The sequence below is a fragment of the Perca flavescens genome, chromosome 23 (assembly GCF_004354835.1).
Source record: "Perca flavescens isolate YP-PL-M2 chromosome 23, PFLA_1.0, whole genome shotgun sequence".
Classification (NCBI taxonomy): Eukaryota; Metazoa; Chordata; class Actinopteri; order Perciformes; family Percidae; genus Perca; species Perca flavescens.
This window is the reverse complement of record NC_041353.1, coordinates 1,362,349-1,382,038: the sequence shown is the minus strand read 5'-3', so window position 1 is coordinate 1,382,038 and position 19,690 is coordinate 1,362,349. Positions and strand designations below refer to the sequence as shown.

At 41.6% G+C, this 19,690-nt stretch overlaps 2 protein-coding genes across 2 annotated transcripts in view; both read left to right on the top strand.

Moving 5' to 3' along the window:
• Positions 1–19,690, top strand: part of LOC114550445 (NLR family CARD domain-containing protein 3-like) — a 689,968-nt gene that overhangs the window by 127,467 nt on the left and 542,811 nt on the right. The gene's annotated exons all lie outside the window — the stretch shown is intronic.
• The window catches only part of tbk1 (TANK-binding kinase 1), a 37,612-nt gene continuing 29,089 nt past the window's right edge, over positions 11,168–19,690 (top strand). Inside the window, exons 1-4 of the mRNA XM_028571265.1 lie at positions 11,168–11,247; positions 12,451–12,557; positions 13,954–14,094; positions 15,280–15,405. Coding sequence (XP_028427066.1) covers positions 12,471–12,557; positions 13,954–14,094; positions 15,280–15,405 — 354 coding nt within the window. The 5' untranslated portion in view covers positions 11,168–11,247; positions 12,451–12,470. The remainder of the gene's footprint in view (positions 11,248–12,450; positions 12,558–13,953; positions 14,095–15,279; positions 15,406–19,690) is intronic.

Genomic DNA, 19,690 nt, shown 5'->3' with positions numbered 1-19,690 from the left:
CATTGAACGCTCCACCTACGTAAACACCTTCCTGTAATCAACGGCGCCGTCACTACGGTGACCAGCGTAGCGCGCCGAGTGTAAGCGTAGGGTTCGGTTCCCTTGGAAAAAATTCTAAGGTTCGGCAGAAACCAGAACCCTGTCAAAAAGCCCAATATTCAGCCGAATCCGAAGCACAATCCTGGATTCGGTGCATTCCTGATCTGAAGACAATCGGCCTCTTTTGGCTTGTTTTTGTGTTTTAGAAACTGTTTTTTTTTTTTTTTTTCTCTGTCTCGTCCCCTCAGGGCCTCCGTACACACAAACACTAAAACATATTTTATCCACTAAACACTACACACTTAAAAACAATGGATTTCGCATGACTCACATCCTCCGATTCTCTGTGATGTTCACACGGGATTTAAAACCAAAACGTACGCTTGTGTTTCCCGCGTTCTGTTCCCGTTGAGACGCTCGACTGAAACTCTTTGTGTGTGTTTGTGCGTTTGTTTGCGGGTGAATCGCCCCGAAAGCTGCACAGCGAACACGCCGTAGCTTCTACGGAGGACGCAGCGTTTTTCCCCAAACACGAACAATGAACGAACTTGTGCCTGACCAGTTCCACGTCTTCATAATCTGTTTTATTTTTTATGTTTTATGTTGTTTTTGACTTTGAGGGAAAAAAGAAAAACACACACACACAAAGGAAATCCAGTGCCCACTAAATGCTATATAGTATTTTTGTACCACATATTGTGTAGATAACGTATTTATAAGCTATATAGAAAGAATCATTTGTAAATCTATCCATTGAACTCTTGCAGTACTTTTCATTCCGTCTTTTTTATATTGCCTCATTATATTTTTCTACAGAGTTTCACTTCAAAACGTTCGGCGACAATCTCAGATCAGAAGAAAACATATCCAGGTTTTTAGTGTCTGTTCATGTTTTTTGAAGGACTGTTTGTGCCAAAACTATTTTCTTTTTTTTTTTTTTTACACAAAATGGGAGGCAGATGTTGGGACCAGAGGTGGGAAAAAAAACACAGCGGCTGTTGCCTTGACGCTCGAGTCAACAATCAGTTTTATTTCTTTGTTGGTTTTTTTGTCGTAACTCTGTTTGTGTGTTCGTGTTTTCTCGCGTCGAGCAGAAATATATTTTTCAAGATAACTGGTTGCATCGTCTAATCGTTGTAAAAAGTTTGGTTTGTCGTTGAGCTTCTGAGAAAAATAACACCAGCATGAATCTGACAATCTTAATGTTTTAAACATCACTTTTATTAGTGTAAACGTGTCTGTTGGCTCCATTTTTTTTTTAAATAACCTCTCAAGCACAAACATCTGTCTTTATGAGACATATTTTAATTTAAAAACCGACCGAGAGCATTCATTTCCCTTTTATTCTAACAAGACAGAATAATCCAAGTAAATAAGTCTTAGAAAAACTCAAATTAATCAAATCAAATATATTTTTCTGAATAAAAAACACCAAATATCAGTGATGATGTTTAGAGCAGCTGGGTATCCTAAATAAAGTCAAAAAATATGAAAAAGTTGGTAGGTACAAATACTGAAAATCTTTCATTGGTACTTTATTTTCATGAATATCAAAATGTTTTTCTACAAAACACTTTGTAAGACAAAAAAACAACAGATATAATCTCATATATTAAACGTGTAAAACAGAAGCAGCTGAAAAACAAAGTTTGTCTCAAAACTGGAAGAAAAAATTATGATTTTAACCCTTGTGTTGAAAATCAACACTTTTTCTGATGTTTGGATCTCTTTTACGACACTTTTGGCACTTTCTTTTTCACTACCATGTATAAACACACTATAGTTTCACACAAATTTTTGGAATTCATGGTCAATTAAAAAACTAATTTATAGGAAATGCATGATTTTGACTTACATTAAAAGAAGGGTAGCCCAAAATTCAATGAAAGTAGAGATCCAATCTTTTGTTGTACTTGCGAAGCGCGTTGTATGGAATAATCTGTTATTTTTGGGTAATTAAAATTACATAGTTAAAAAGAAACCCATATTTCTGATTTAGACATTTTGAGAACAAAGACAACACAAGGGTTAAGTCAGAAACAAACAGTTTCAAAATAGTTTTTGACACTACGGAAACCATACAGTTAAATAAGAGCTAGTCCTCTTCTCAGTTACGTTTGAATACATTCATGTTCGATACCCAGCTCTAAACTTTAAACATTTGCAAGATAATTCCACTTGTTTCAGGAGGACTTTTTGCTTTAGTTTTTGTAATTTATTTTTAGAAACTATCGTCACTATCTAAAGGTGTGTTTAATCTGGAAAATATTTGATCCTAGAAACAGAATTATACGGAGACAACAAAGTTCTTAAAACATAGTCTTGGTATTGTGTGCCCATAGGAGACAATAACTTATAATCTTACAAAGTAATTTGGATGTAAAGTTATTTTCTTTGGCTCACAAACTATCTTCGTCGTCCAAATTATTGTAAAATAACAATTTGCGCGCTTCAGATAACTTGTGCCTGTAAGATCTTTGTACAAACGATATGAAAACAATTATGGAATTCTGCTCCGTAGAATGTTTAAGACAGAAGTGAAAATTTTAATATAATTTCTGTTAATTCAATTCAATTTTATTTATAGCATCAAATCTTAACATAGGTTATCTCGAGACACTTTACAGATAGAGTAGGTCTAGACCACATTCTATAATTTACAAAGCCCCAACAATTCCAACAATTACAGTAATTCCCTCAAGAGCAAGCAGTGCGACAGTGGCGAGGAAAAACTCCCTCTTGGGAAGAAACCTCGGACAGACCCAGGCTCTTGGTAGGAGGTGCAGGAAGCAGCAGGGTTCAGCAGGAAGCTGCAGGGTTCAGCAGGAAGCTGCAGGGTTCAGCAGGAAGCTGCAGGGTTCAGCAGGAAGCTGCAGGGTTCAGCAGGAAGCAGCATGGTTCAGCAGGAAGCAGCAGGGTTCAGCAGGAAGCAGCATGGTTCAGCAGGAAGCAGCAGGGTTCAGCAGGAAGCAGCATGGTTCAGCAGGAAGCAGCAGGGTTCAGCAGGAAGCAGCATGACATTGCAGGGCACCGCTGAGCTTAGCAGGGAGTGCAGCAGGACCACGGCGACAGCTGGAACCAGGATCTTGGGGCCAACGTTCTCCAAGGAATATGCCGGGGGAAAAAACATAAGGACTCCGGGGAGTAAACTCCCCAGAAGCTAGGATTAGTAACAAGCATTTCTGGGACGGGATACACACAAATAGTGATAGTAATAGTAATAGAAAGGGAGAGGAGAGAGCAGCTCAGTGTGTCAAAGGAAGGAAGTCCCCCGGCAGTCTAGAACTATAACAGCGTAACTAAGAGAGACAGGTCATAAGGAGAAGTAGCTTTTTGTTGCCCGACTACTATAACTTGTTAACAGACTCCAGTTCTTTATTCATTTGACAGAATGAGAGTTCTACTTTTTGTTGGTAAAAAATTAAATACATTTCGGAGCCAGAAGAAAGGTAATATTCCCAGAAAAAGAGTTTCCGAGATTTGATTGTCAAACAATCAACAGTATGTTTCTAAAAGAAAATCCAAATAAAAACACAAACAGACAAATCTACATCTAAACAAATGTAGACAAAAATACATAAATATTACCCCCTACCGTAAATGGCTGTGTTAAAAAATATTTTTACTTACAGTGGCACTAAAATGACATCGTTAACTTGCAGGATTGTGTAAAAATTGATTTTTGTTTACCTTGCAGAAATCTGAACAGAAACTCAAATCACCAATAAACAGAAATTAACCGTGAGGAAGAATTAAATTTCTGCTTTTGTAGGTAAAAAATAAATAAATTACGGAGCTGAGGGAGTGGGGTAATATACCGAGGAAACATTAAGAACTCATAATTACCAAGATTAGTTTTTTTTTTTAAAACTCATTTACCTGAACACAAACTCAAACCACAAAAAAAACCTGAAACGGTGACGATGTCAGAAGTCCGTCCAGTTTATCTTGGACCAGAACATGAATTTATGTATTTTTTTGGCCACCCTGCTGCCTCTGTACATCCTCATCATCTGTCCACCTCTGTCGGAGAGCTGAAGGTTAAAGCTAACGGGACTACATTCTTTTTTTTAACGCTGCCTTTCATGTTTAATTCAATGTTCAGTTTGTTGTATTTTAGCAGAATACTGAAAGCAGCAGAACTGAGAACACTTTAATATTGTTATCGCAATATTTAACAACCATATTTCCCATATCCTGCAGCCCTATTACTGTGTATTAGCCGAGATTTTGTGCAACTTTCGGCCATAGCTGTATCCCTTCTAGCTACAACCGGGAGCTACCTGTGGTACAATCAGTGCTCGACACACACAGGTGTGTTTTCAGGCACATTCATGTGAAACTATAGAAACATTGTTGGGAGACGTTCTCATTCTCTAACTGCACTTTACAGGACTTTTATTTTTTTTAGCTGGTTTCTGGTACAAAACTTCACAGTAAAGTTGTTAACGGTAGACGTATTGGTTTGTTTAGCAGAGTCCAAAAAAGACAAGTGGCTCGGTGAAGAAGAAAAGGAGAATTTGAATAGTCCGTCGGTGTCGGGGAACTTTTTTGGGTTAATCGTTCTCTCGCTGTGCTTCTTTTTTACGCTCAATTTTCTTAATTTGTTCCTTTTGGATTCATAATTTGTACAGTTCTTCTCTTCTGAGCATCTTGGGTTTCTACGAAGTTTGTTTTTATGAACTGGATGAAATCTGTAAGTTTGTTTTTTTGTGATTTTTTTGCTGTAAAACAATCACGTTATCCTGTGAAAATCTGTATTATGGGGTGTCAAAGATGTCAAAAAAAAAGAAGAGAACAAAATATTACGATTAGAACAAAATCCGTTCGGATTTAATCAAACTTTTACATCTAAAAATGGAATCAAAGTTTTTTATTTTTAGAGGAGGAATTAAGTCAAACTTTATTTTTAAAAGTACAAAGTAATTATTTAAGGGAGCCAATAAATCCAAGGGTACTAACTGAGATATGAGGGTATAAAATAACCACGTAAAGAACATTAATCGCTGATTTGAAGGGCTGGGTGTCACTAATCAAGATGCAAAACCTGTTCGTCTGAAAACATTTTTCAATGTTATTTTTTAAGGACTTTAAACACGTTTTTCTACAAAACCAAAAGGAGTTCAATGTAGTAGAAACACAATCAGCTGCACGAAAACTTTACCTGATGATAAAATACAGTTAAACATTTGCATTTTTTTTCGTTATTCGTTATTTTTGGTGGCATTTTATGTCTTTATTTGACAGCAGACAGAGAGATGTTGGGACATAAAAACTAAAAACCACCAGGACGCAAATAAGTTTGCGACATATCGCGAAAGTTTGCGACATATCGTGAAATTTTATGACATTTCTCAAAAAATATGACACTTCGCAAAAGTTTTTGACATATCGCGAAAGTTTGCAACATATTGTGAAAGTTTGCGACATATTGTGAAAGTTTGCAACATATTGTGAAAGTTTGCGACATATTGTGAAAATTTGCGACATATTGTGAAAGTTTGCAACATATTGTGAAAGTTTGCAACATATTGTGAAAGTTTGCGACATATCGCGTAAGTTTGCGCCATATCACAAAAGTTTGCGACATATCGTGAAAGTTTGCGATATATCGCGAAAGTTTGCAACATGTTGCGAAAGTTTGCGACATCGATTAAGTCTGCGACGCATTGATTAAGTTTGCGACATGTCGTGAAAGGGCGCCCCCGAAATTTAACACATTTTGATTTGAATTAGAAACTCAACGAGACATTCAGCGTTAACTTTTACTACATTGTGTTTCGGTCACATTTCAGTCGGTTACATAATAGGATTCGGTTCGATACCCGACCTTCCTAAACGGACTCCCTTTATCGGATTTTGTAATAAAGAAACTAATCTGGCCGACACCGGACAGAAAGCGAAACGTATAAATCTAAAAACGATGTGTTGTTGCTTCTCACACTGAGCTTCACACAGAGTTTTATATTTTTCACAGATTGTGACGAACGTTGGTGGTTGAAAAAAAAAAAAAGGTTAAGAAAGTAGAAATGTAAAAAGATTGAGTCGTGTTTTTTTTTTATTTTTATTTTAAAGCACTTTTGTCTCCAGGTTTTTTTAATCGGAGCTTTGACAGGAAAACACACACTAGTTCTTTTTAATGTTGTCGTTTGTTGTCGTCTGCCCTCACGGTGCTCTGCGAGGACATTTCGGTTCGTTTTAATTTCCACTAATTGTACGTTTGTATACGACGACTGCTTTACCTGTAAACCAGTTGGACCTGTACAGCCCATCCAGCTGCCACCATAAGCTGTTGTAACTCATGAAATGCTGATTTTTCTTTTTTTCCTTTTTTGTTAAATATAAAGTGAGTGAACTTTAAAAAAAAAAAAAATAATATGAGTCTGTGTGCTTATTTATTATTTGGGATGTGTTGGGAAGCAGTGTGTGAACTAATACTGTTAAAATACTACAACAGCTGTGTGTGTGTGTGTGTGTGTGTGTGTGTGTGTGTGTGTGTGTGTGTGTGTGTGTGTGTGTGTGTGTGTGTGTGTGTGTGTGTGTGTGTGTGTGTGTGTGTGTGTGTGTGTGTGTGTGTGTGTGTGTGTGTGTACAGTTCCTGAATCATCAATTCATTTCAGATCAATAAAGGTCAGTTTAAAAGATTTTCATCAGATTTTGAGAGACTCTAGTCACCTCATTCTGCTCCCCGTTTCCTGGTTAGCTCTCCACCAATCAGATGGCTCATTTGACCTCGCCAGACTGTCAAACAGCCAATTATTATTATCGGTGTGTCAGCGCCTTAATTCGTCCCTGAAACAAGCCGAGCACTCAGGGAAATATTAAAGGTTGTATATATAATGTATGTTGCATGTTACATTTGTTTCCACTGTTGAGAAATGAAAGCCAGCTCCATTTCTCCTCTCCAGTTTTCTCTGGTCCTTTTGCTTCTTCTCCTCCTCTGGGAAAACATGCCCGTGTTGCATTGTGGGTATACAGGAGTAAAATGTAGTACTTTTTGTTGCTTTTCCTAATGTTTTTGGCGCCTTTTTTGCATCATTGTAGGCAAGGCAGCTTTATTTGTTTAGCACATTTCAGCAACAGGGCAATTTAAAGTGTTTTATATAAAAACAATTAAAATACGAGAATGAAAGTTACAATGCAGTATAAGAACAAGTTAACCGAGGCCATCTCGGGCCTCCCGTAACCCTTTTCCACAAACAAGAACCAGGTGCTGGTTCAGAGCTAGAGCTAGTGCCAGTTCGGAGTTGGTTCGACTGACAAGCCTCCAAAGAACCGGTTTGCTTTCCCACAGAGCTAAGGAGCCGGCACAGAGCCGGGTCTTACGTCACTGTATACGTCTCATCTGTCCCAGCAGCGTTAGCGCGGCGGCGCCAAACACAACCACACCATCAACCATGGTAGCGATGCTGTAATGTTGTGTGGAAAGGAATCCACCGACACTGTTTCTTGATTATAAAGGTTTATTTACATCAAAGAAATCAGCATCAATTGACAAGCTCTGAAGAGCTCGGAGAGGACAGTTTTCCCAATTCTCCAGTGGTCCTCTAAAGATCTTTGTGTGTGGACCACATGTGTATATTCCGTGAATTGGGGCGGGATCGATAACTGACCAATGGCTTCATGCCAACTTGCTCTTCCAATCGCTTCATGTCTCTTTCAATCTCTTCTATGCTAGACGCTGCAGGATGAAATCCTGTAGCTCCTTTACTCTCCAAATCTTCATCACTGTCTTCATCTTTACTTTCATCAGAGGTGTGATCTCTTGTATCTCTTCGTTTCCTCCATTCTTCATCACCTCTTTTCTCCGCTCTGGCCAGCCTCCTCCTAATCACAGGATCATATTCACCCCTGATCTCTTCTGAATCACTCTGATCATCATCATCATCATCATCATCCATCCATCCATCCATCCATCCATCCATCCATCCATCCATCCATCCATCCATCCATCCATCCATCCATCTTCGTCCGCTTATCCGGTGTCGGGTCGCGGGGGGAGCAGCTCCAGCAGGGGACCCCAAACTTCCCTTTCCCGAGCAACATTAACCAGCTCCGACTGGGGATCCGAGTTCCCAGGCCAGGTTGGAGATATAATCCCTCCACCTAGTCCTGGGTCTTCCCGAGGCCTCCTCCCAGCTGGACCTCCCTCCACCTAGTCCTGGGTCTTCCCCGAGGCCTCCTCCCAGCTGGACCTCCCTCCACCTAGTCCTGAGTCTTCCCCGAGGCCTCCTCCCAGCTGCACCTCCCTCCACCTAGTCCTGGGTCTTCCCCGAGACCTCCTCCCAGCTGGACGTGCCTGGAACACCTCCCTAGGGAGGCGCCCAGGGGGCATCCTTACCAGATGCCCGAACCACCTCAACTGGCTCCTTTCGACGCGAAGGAGCAGCGGCTCTACTCCGAGCTCCTCACGGATGACTGAGCTTCTCACCCTATCTCTAAGGGAGACGCCAGCCACCCTCCTGAGGAAACCCATTTCGGCCGCTTGTACCCTGGATCTGGTTCTTTCGGTCATGACCCAGCCTTCATGACCATAGGTGAGGGTAGGAACCAAAACTGACCGGTAGATCGAGAGCTTTGCCTTCTGGCTCAGCTCTCTTTTTCGCCACAACGGTGCGATAGATTGAATGTAATACCGCACCCGCTGCGCCCGATTCTCCGACCAATCTCCCGCTCCATTGTCCCTCACTCGCGAACAAAACCCCAAGGTACTTGAACTCCTTCACTTGGGGTAAGGACTCATTCCCTACCTGGAGAAGGCATTCCATCGGTTTCCTGCTGAGAACCATGGCCTCCGATTTAGAGGTGCTGATCCTCATCCCAACCGCTTCACACTCGGTTGCGAACCGATCCAGTGAGTGCTGAAGGTCGCAGGCCGATGATGCCATCAGGACCACATCATCTGCAAAGAGCAGCGATGAGATCCCCAGCCCACCAAACTGCAACCCCTCCCCACCCCGACTACGCCTCGATATCCTGTCCATAAATACTACAAACAGGATTGGTGACAAAGCGCAGCCCTGGCGGAGGCCAACCCTCACCTGAAACGAGTCCGACTTACTACCGAGAACCTGGACACAGCTCTCACTTTGGTCATACAGAGATTGGATGGCCCTGAGTAGAGACCCCCTCACCCCATACTCCCGCAGCACCTCCCACAGTATCTCCCGGGGGACCCGGTCATACGCCTTCTCCAAATCCATCATCATCATCATCATCATCAAATTTCATCCTTCTGAACCTCACTTTTCCCTTAGTTTCCAGACGTGTCGTTTTCATCTTACTTTTGGAGTTTGGATTCATCTTTATGGTTTGTTTCTGCTTGTTTTCTCTCTATTATTCGTTCATCTTCATCTCTGATGCAATAATCACTCTCCTGACTGATCACTGCCTCGCTGTGTTCTATTGTCAGCACTGATCTGTAAAGGTCTTTATCAATTTCAGCATCATACATCTTCTGAGTCAAGGTGAAGTTGGGCTGACGTAAGCGGTTCTGACTTCTGGCCCAGCATTGATTTGGTGAAACTTAAGAACCACTTTTACTGGTTCGGAGCCGGTGCTTTGGTGGTCAAAAGACCAAGAACCGATTTGAAACTATAGGCTCTGGCTCCGAACCAGCACCAGCTCTGCCCTGGTGGAAAAGGGGCACCAGAGGACTTTACCAGATCCAAACTGGGCCTTCTTGCCACCCATCTTGGCGTTTGAAAAAATACTTTTATTTTAAAATATAGTCGTCACTATAAGTGACTGTTATAGGCGTTTTGTCACTTTAATAATACCTTTTTCGATTATTTATGTTTTAAGTTTTTCCGCATTCTTCTCCGGGATTCTGAACTCTCTCTCTCTCTCTGTTTCTGTCGCATTTTTACATTTTTGTCACTTTTCAATGGTTTTTTGGCTCTTTCTGGCAATTTACAATGTAAAGAACATCGTATGAACACTCAGGTTAGCTGTGCATTGTGGGTAATTTAGAAAACCCTATATAGATTTCTAACGCAGCTTGTGGCTCCTCAGGATGAACTGTATCTGTGGATCTTAGAGACTACCTTACCCATCGGCCAGTAAACCTTTCATCACTGTCTGTATTTCATAAATAGGATGATTTATATTTGCTAATAACATGTTGGATTCATGTTAAGACATTTTCATTTTTGAAAAGTTGCAAAGAAACCAGATGAAGGTCTAGTACCGAAACGTTGCCTACTGTTGGATTTATTAAGGCAAGTTAAACCGTGTGGGAGAGTTTCTTTACAACTTTTAACCTACCTATCCCCCTCTAACACACCTGTGTGTGTGTGTGTGTGTGTGTGTGTCTCTCTGTGTGTGTGTGAGAGAGAGATCTCTGTGTGTGATCTCTGTGTGTGATCTGTGTGTGTGTGTCTGTGTTATCTCTGTGTGTGATCTGTGTGTGTGTCTCTGTTTGTGATCTCTGTGTGTGTGTTATCTGTGTGTGTGTGTGTGTGTGTCTCTGTGTGTGTGTCTGTGTCTGTGTGATCTCTCTTTGTGTGTGTGTGATCTGTGTGTGTGTCTCTGTTTGTGATCTCTGTGTGTGTGTTATCTGTGTGTGTGTGTGTGTGTGTATCTGTGTGTGTGTGTGTGTGTGTTATCTCTGTGTGTGATCTCTCTTTGTGTGTGTGTGATCTGTGTGTGTTATCTCTCTGTGTCTGTGTGTGTTATCTCTGTGTCTGTGTGTGTGTGTGTGTTTCATGTTTTGTTTCTTTACAGTAACCATTACATATGAACATGTAACTTTACATAACTGAGTTATTATCTCAGTGTTATGTAAGTTAACCTGTTCCATGTTCAGTATGTGGTTCCACCCTAGTTTTAAAGTGGTTCAACCTCACAGTTTAGGTTTTGATTCAGGTTCCTTTGCAGCTACCGTAATAACTGGTCACAGCCAGCATTGAGCACATTTAGCTATTTTTGCCACCCTAGTGCAAGATGTTCTTCCACTAAAACAATTATGTGACTAAAGGTGGGAGGTTAGAAAAAAAGTGTAACCCGAGAAAAACTGCGTTGAGAGATATTTTTAAATTCATATCAGTAGATAAGCGCGGCTTACAATTTTTATCTGCCGCTGCTACTTGAAGTATTACGGTAATCGTTCTGCGCCCCCGTTTGCCTCACTCTGTTCGCTGATTGGACTGCTGCTGTGACGTTGTCAGCGAACACCGGAAGAAGAGGACTCCGCAGCAGTAAAGAAGGGTAGGAAATAAACAAAATGAAAATGGTTCATTTTAAGGAAGAAAAACCGTAAATATAAGTTATTCCCGGTACCGGTTTGTAGCTCGAGGTGTTAGCTAACGGACCCGGTATTCTGTTAAAGTTTAGACGGTTAGCTTGTTAGCACGTAGCGGGTTTAAATGGTCGTGTTTAGTTCCGATTCTGTGACAGTCAGCGTCCATGTCCGCCGACGTTATTTAAAGAGAACTAGATGGGAAAACATGGCGGCTTGTTAAAATAAGAGCAGCAGCTTCAGTTACATTAAACTAAATTAAATCCTAATCTGCTGTATCAACGTCACGTCACGGTTAATTGTGCTTGTTCAGGTATTTTGTTGTTTCAGGCCTGAAAACGGGAATTTCCCACCTACCGATGGCGACGTGCGAATGCGTAATGACGTAGTGAAAGTATACGTAGCGACATATAGATTTTTTTATTTTTATTTTACTTTTTTTGTTGTTGCACTGCTTATTTTCATTATCGCTATTTTTACTACTTTTGACACAATACAAATAATTTTATAAAATAATCCTTATTTATCTATAATATATATATAGTATAATATATTTATTTATAAATTAATAAAGACAAGAAAAAATCTGAATACATAATATAATGAATAAAATATTTAGAATGAAATGGTAATATTTATATTAAATAAAATTGTGTTACCTGTAGTGTGTGTGTGTGTGTGTGTGTGTGTGTGTGTGTGTGTGTGTGTGTTACCTGTCTTGTAGAGTGTGTATGTGTGTGTTACCTGTCTTGTGTGTGTGTGTGTGTGTGTGTGTGTGTGTGTGTGTGTGTGTGTGTGTGTGTTACCTGTCCTGTGTGTGTGTGTGTGTGTGTGTGTGTGTGTGTTACCTGTCTTGTAGAGTGTGTATGTGTGTGTTACCTGTCTTGTAGTGTGTGTGTGTGTGTGTGTGTGTGTGTGTGTGTGTTACCTGTCCCGTAGTGTGTGTGTGTGTGTGTGTGTGTGTGTGTGTGTTACCTGCCCTGTAGTGTGTGTGTGTGTGTGTGTGGAATATTAAACATGGAATATTAAGCAGGGAATATTAAGCAGGGAATATTAAGCAGGGAATATTAAACATGGAATATTAAGCAGGGAATATTAAGCAGGGAATATTAAGCAGGGAATATTCCACTATTTTGGGGTCCCCCCCTAATCAGCTGTTTGTGTGTTTGCAGGATCACTTGCAGCCGTCAGGATGCAGAGCACTACGAACTACCTGTGGCTCATCTCAGACCTGCTGGGACAGGGAGCAACAGCCAACGTTTACCGCGGCAGACACAAGGTACCACACACACACACACACACACACACACACACACACACACACACACACACACACACACACACACACAGACACACACACACACACACACACACACACACACACACACACACTCACACTCACACATACACACACACACATACACATACAAACTCTCAGACAGACACACACAGACACACACAGACACACACACACACACACACACTGAGCTGTAGCAGCACCATTTTACAACAGATGCCTTATTGCGCTGATGTGACCCTGAACCCGACGGGTTCTGTCGGACTTGTGTGTGTGTGTGTCTGTGTGTGTCTGAGTGTGTGTTTGTCTGTCTGTCTGTGTGTTTGTCTGTGTGGGGGTATGTGTGTGTGTGTCTGTGTGTGTCTGAGTGTGTGTTTGTCTGTCTGTCTGTGTGTTTGTCTGTGTGGGGGTATGTGTGTGTGTGTCTGTGTGTGTCTGAGTGTGTGTTTGTCTGTCTGTCTGTGTGTTTGTCTGTGTGGGGGTATGTGTGTGTGTGTGTGTGTGTCTGTGTGTGTTTGTCTGTCTGTCTGTGTGTTTGTCTGTGTGGGGGTATGTGTGTGTGTGTCTGTGTGTGTCTGAGTGTGTGTTTGTCTGTGTGTATGGCTGTGTGGGGGTATGTGTGTCTGAGTGTGTGTGTGTCTGTCTGTGTGTGTGTGTGTCTGTCTGTGTGTGCGTGTGTGTAGACAAAGTTTGACATAGCATTTGTAAAAAAGCGACTAAAGTGACGGAGAAGTGAGGACGGGAGGAAACAGATTCGGAGAGTTTCAGACGCCCCAGTTTGTTTGTGTATAGTCGATCCCAAAGAGCCTTCAGGCTGCAAAAACTTCACAGACGGGAACTTCCCAAAACCTTCAGACCTGGATCTCTGAAGGATCCGTCTGGACCTGATCTTCTGTTTGATATTTGGGATCTTATGTCTCGTTAAATGTCGACGCGCCTCGGGTCTGTCAGGTCAACTCAGGGGGGTCTTTACTCAGGTGTGGTAAAAGGATGGCCTACACCAGTGGTTCTCTAATGGGGGTACAAGTCCCCCTAGGGGTACTCTGGAGGACTGCAGGGGTGTGTGTGTGTGTGTGTGTGTGTGTGTGTGTGTGTGTGTGTGTGTGCGCGCTTGTGTGTGTGTGTCTGGTGTGTGTGTGCGTGGGGTGTGTGTATGTACGTGCATGGTGTGTGTGTGTGTATGTGTGTGTGTGTGTGTGTGTGTGTGTGTGTGTGTGTGTGTATGTATGTACGTGGTTGGGGTGTGTGTATGTATGTGTATATATATATATATGTGTGTGTGTATGTATATATATATATATATATACATATATATGTGAGTGTGTGTGTGTTAAAGTTACACCACGTGTATAACTAAGTTTCTCCTTTTGTTTGGTAGAAAACTGGAGACCTGTACGCGGTCAAAGTGTTCAACAACCTGAGCTTCCTGCGCCCGCTGGATGTCCAGATGAGAGAGTTCGAGGTTCTGAAGAAACTGAACCACAAGAACATCGTCAAGCTGTTCGCCGTGGAGGAGGAGGTCAGTAATGGTCACCCAGCCACGGTGTGTACACTTCAAACACTTACCAAAATTACAGCTTTACTCTGTGTCACCTTTCTGTCATGACAAAATAACTCTTTTCATCATAGGTTTATTTAAAAAAAATAATAGGTTTTCTTTGAACAAAATTAATTAGAAATTGCATTTTCTTTCGACAAAACACAAAAATAGCAACAACAGTAATAGTACCAATGAGAGATTAGCACACTAAAAAACACACAGACACACACATACTCAGAGATACACACACAGATATACACACAGACACACCGACAGACACACACACACATACAGATACACACAGACACACACACACACAGACACACACACACATACAGACAGACACAGACACACCGACAGACAGACAGGCACACACAGACACACACACACACACACACACACAGACACACCGACAGACAGACAGGCACACACAGACACACACATACACAGAGACACACACACAGACATGCACACACATACAGATACACACAGACACAACACAGAGACAGACACACACATGCACACACACACACAGAGACACACAGACACAGAGACAGACACACACACACATACAGACACAGACACACACACACACACACACACACACACAAACACACAGACAACACACTCATATACACACACACATACAGATACACACAGACACAACACAGAGACACACACACACATGCACACACACACACAGAGACACACAGACACAGAGACAGACACACACACACATACAGACACAGACACACACACACACACACACACACACACACACACACACAAACACACAGACACACAGACAACACACTCATATACACACACACATACAGATACATACAGACACAACACAGAGACAGACACACACATGCACACACACACAGAGACACACAGACACAACACAGACAAACGCACACACAGACACACACACACAGACACACACACACAGAGACAGACACACAGAGACAGAGACACACACAGACACACACACACACGGTCCCGAGTATTTTAGTGCAGAATACAAAGAAGTTTAAAGTATGTGCAATTTATTAAAAAGCTAGTAGTTTTTGTAGTAGTTAAATATGAATGCTGTCAGATAATAGTCTTAACGTGTTTCTAACCTTTTCCTCCTCTTCCTCCTCTGCCTCCTCTTCCTCTCAGTCCAACACCCATCACAAAGTCCTGGTGATGGAGTACTGTCCCTGTGGAAGTCTCTACACAGTGTTAGAGGAGTCCTCCAACGCTTATGGCCTCCCAGAGGACGAGTTCCTCTTAGTCCTGCACGATGTGGGTCAGTGAAGTACTCTTTCATGACTATTATGTAGTCGGGAGTTCCTGCACGATGTGGGTCAGTGAAGTACTCTTTCATCACTATTATCTAGTCGGTAGTTGTGGGTCAGTGAAGTACTCTTTCATGACTATTATGTAGTCGGTAGTTGTGGGTCAGTGAAGTACTCTTTCATGACTATTATGTAGTCGGTAGTTCCTGCACGATGTGGGTCAGTGAAGTACTCTTTCATGACTATTATGTAGTCGGTAGTTCCTGCACGATGTGGGTCAGTGAAGTACTCTTTCATGACTATTATGTAGTCGGTAGTTGTGGGTCAGTGAAGTACTCTTTCATGACTATTATGTAGTCGGTAGTTGTGGGTCAGTGAAGTACTCTTTCATGACTATTATGTAGTCGGTAGTTGTGGGTCAGTGAAGTACTCTTTCATCACTATTATGTAGTCGGTAGTTCCTGCACGATGTGGGTCAGTGAAGTACCCTTTCATCACTATTATGTAGTCGGTAGTTGTGGGTCAGTGAAGTACTCTTTCATGACTATTATGTAGTCGGTAGTTGTGGGTCAGTGAAGTACTCTTTCATGACTATTATGTAGTCGGTAGTTCCTGCACGATGTGGGTCAGTGAAGTACTCTTTCATGACTATTATGTAGTCGGTAGTTCCTGCACGATGTGGGTCAGTGAAGTACTCTTTCATGACTATTATGTAGTCGGTAGTTGTGGGTCAGTGAAGTACTCTTTCATGACTATTATGTAGTCGGTAGTTGTGGGTCAGTGAAGTACTCTTTCATGACTATTATGTAGTCGGTAGTTGTGGGTCAGTGAAGTACTCTTTCATGACTATTATGTAGTCGGTAGTTCCTGCACGATGTGGGTCAGTGAAGTACTCTTTCATGACTATTATGTAGTCGGTAGTTGTGGGTCAGTGAAGTACTCTTTCATGACTATTATGTAGTCGGTAGTTGTGGGTCAGTGAAGTACTCTTTCATGACTATTATGTAGTCGGTAGTTGTGGGTCAGTGAAGTACTCTTTCATGACTATTATGTAGTCGGTAGTTCCTGCACGATGTGGGTCAGTGAAGTACCCTTTCATCACTATTATGTAGTCGGTAGTTGTGGGTCAGTGAAGTACTCTTTCATGACTATTATGTAGTCGGTAGTTGTGGGTCAGTGAAGTACTCTTTCATGACTATTATGTAGTCGGTAGTTCCTGCACGATGTGGGTCAGTGAAGTACTCTTTCATGACTATTATGTAGTCGGTAGTTCCTGCACGATGTGGGTCAGTGAAGTACTCTTTCATGACTATTATGTAGTCGGTAGTTGTGGGTCAGTGAAGTACTCTTTCATGACTATTATGTAGTCGGTAGTTGTGGGTCAGTGAAGTACTCTTTCATCACTATTATGTAGTCGGTAGTTCCTGCACGATGTGGGTCAGTGAAGTACCCTTTCATCACTATTATGTAGTCGGTAGTTGTGGGTGTGGGAAGTGAAGTACTCTTTCATGACTATTATGTAGTCGGTAGTTGTGGGTCAGTGAAGTACTCTTTCATGACTATTATGTAGTCGGTAGTTCCTGCACGATGTGGGTCAGTGAAGTACTCTTTCATGACTATTATGTAGTCGGTAGTTCCTGCACGATGTGGGTCAGTGAAGTACTCTTTGACATGACTATTATGTAGTCGGTAGTTGTGGGTCAGTGAAGTACTCTTTCATGACTATTATGTAGTCGGTAGTTGTGGGTCAGTGAAGTACTCTTTCATCACTATTATGTAGTGGGTAGTTCCTTCACTATTATGTGGGTCAGTGAAGTACCCTTTCATGACTATTATTTCATGTATTCGGTAGTTGTGGGTCAGTGAAGTACTCTTTCATGACTATTATGTAGTCGGTAGTTGTGGGTCAGTGAAGTACTCTTTCATCACTATTATGGGTTCCTGCACGATGTGGGTCAGTGAAGTACCCTTTCATCACTATTATGTAGTCGGTAGTTGTGGGTCAGTGAAGTACTCTTTCATGACTATTATGTAGTCGGTAGTTGTGGGTCAGTGAAGTACTCTTTCATGACTATTATGTAGTCGGTAGTTCCTGCAACGATGTGGGTCAGTGAAGTACTCTTTCATGACTATTATGTAGTCGGTAGTTTGCTATTATGTAGTTCCTGCACGATGTGGGTCAGTGAAGTACGGTAGTTGTGGGTCTTTCATGACTATTATGTAGTCGGTAGTTGTGGGTCAGTGAAGTACTCTTTCATGACTATTATGTAGTCGGTAGTTGTGGGTCAGTGAAGTACTCTTTCATGACTATTATGTAGTCGGTAGTTGTGGGTCAGTGAAGTACTCTTTCATGACTATTATGTAGTCGGTAGTTGATGTGGGTCAGTGAAGTACTCTTTCATGACTATTATGTAGTCGGTAGTTGTGGGTCAGTGAAGTACTCTTTCATGACTATTATGTAGTCGGTAGTTGTGGGTCAGTGAAGTACTCTTTCATGACTATTATGTAGTCGGTAGTTGTGGGTCAGTGAAGTACTCTTTCATCACTATTATGTAGTCGGTAGTTCCTGTGAAGTACCCTTTCATGACTATTATGTATGTGGGTCAGTGAAGTACCCTTTCATCACTATTATGTAGTCGGTAGTTGTGGGTCAGTGAAGTACTCTTTCATGACTATTATGTAGTCGGTAGTTGTGGGTCAGTGAAGTACTACTCTTTCATGACTATTATGTAGTCGGTAGTTGTGGGTCAGTGAAGTACTCTTTCATCACTATTATGTAGTCGGTAGTTTCAGTGACTATTATGTAGTCGGTAGTTGTGGGTCAGTGAAGTACTCTTTCATCACTATTATGTAGTCGGTAGTTCCTGCACGATGTGGGTCAGTGAAGTACCCTTTCATCACTATTATGTAGTCGGTAGTTGTGGGTCAGTGAAGTACTCTTTCATGACTATTATGTAGTCGGTAGTTGTGGGTCAGTGAAGTACTCTTTCATGACTATTATTATGTAGTTGTGGGTCGGTGAAGTACTCTTTCATGACTATTATGTAGTCGGTAGTTCCTGATGTGGGTCAGTGAAGTACTCTTTCATGACTATTATGTAGTCGGTAGTTCCTGACTATTATGTAGTCGGTGGTTGTCAGGGATGTGGGTCAGTGAAGTACTCTTTCATGACTATTATGTAGTCGATGTGGGGTAGTTGTGGGTCAGTGGGAAGTACTCTTTCATGACTATTATGTAGTCGGTAGTTGTGGGTCAGTGAAGTACTCTTTCATGACTATTATGTAGTCGGTAGTTGTGGGTCAGTGAAGTACTCTTTCATGACTATTATGTAGTCGGTAGTTCCTGCACGATGTGGGTCAGTGAAGTACTTTCCTTTCATGACTATTATGTAGTCGGTAGTTGTGGGTCAGTGAAGTACTCTTTCATGACTATTATGTAGTCGGTAGTTGTGGGTCAGTGAAGTACTCTTTCATGACTATTATGTAGTATGTAGTTCCTGCACGTTGTGGGTCAGTGAAGTTCCTTTCATGACTATTATGGGTAGTTGTGGGTCAGTGAAGTACTCTTTCATGACTATTATGTGTAGTTGTGGGTCAGTGAAGTACTCTTTCATCACTATTATGTAGTCGGTGGTTGTGATGTGGGTCAGTGAAGTACTCTTTTGACTATTATGAGTGGGTAGTTATGTAGTCTTTCATGGTAGTCTTTCATGACTATTATGTGTTGTGGGTCAGTGAAGTACTCTTTCATGACTATTATGTAGTCGGTAGTTGTGGGTCAGTGAAGTACTCTTTCATCACTATTATGTAGTCGGTGGTTCCTGACTACGATGTGGGTCAGTGAAGTACCCTTTCATGACTATTATGTAGTCGGTAGTTGTGGGTCAGTGAAGTACTCTTTCATGACTATTATGTAGTCGGTAGTTGTGGGTCAGTGAAGTACTCTTTCATCACTATTATGTAGTCGGTAGTTCCTGCGATGTGGGTCAGTGAAGTACCCTTTCATCACTATTATGTAGTCGTAGTTAGTTGTGGGTGGTTCTTTCATGACTATTATGTTGTGGGTCAGTGAAGTACTCTTTCATGACTATTATGTAGTCGGTAGTTGTGGGTCAGTGAAGTACTCTTTCATGACTATTATGTAGTCGGTAGTTGTGGGTCAGTGAAGTACTCTTTCATGACTATTATGTAGTCGGTAGTTCCTGCACGATGTGGGTCAGTGAAGTACTCTTTCATGACTATTATGTAGTCGGTGGGTTGTGGGTCAGTGAAGTACTCTTTCATGACTATTAT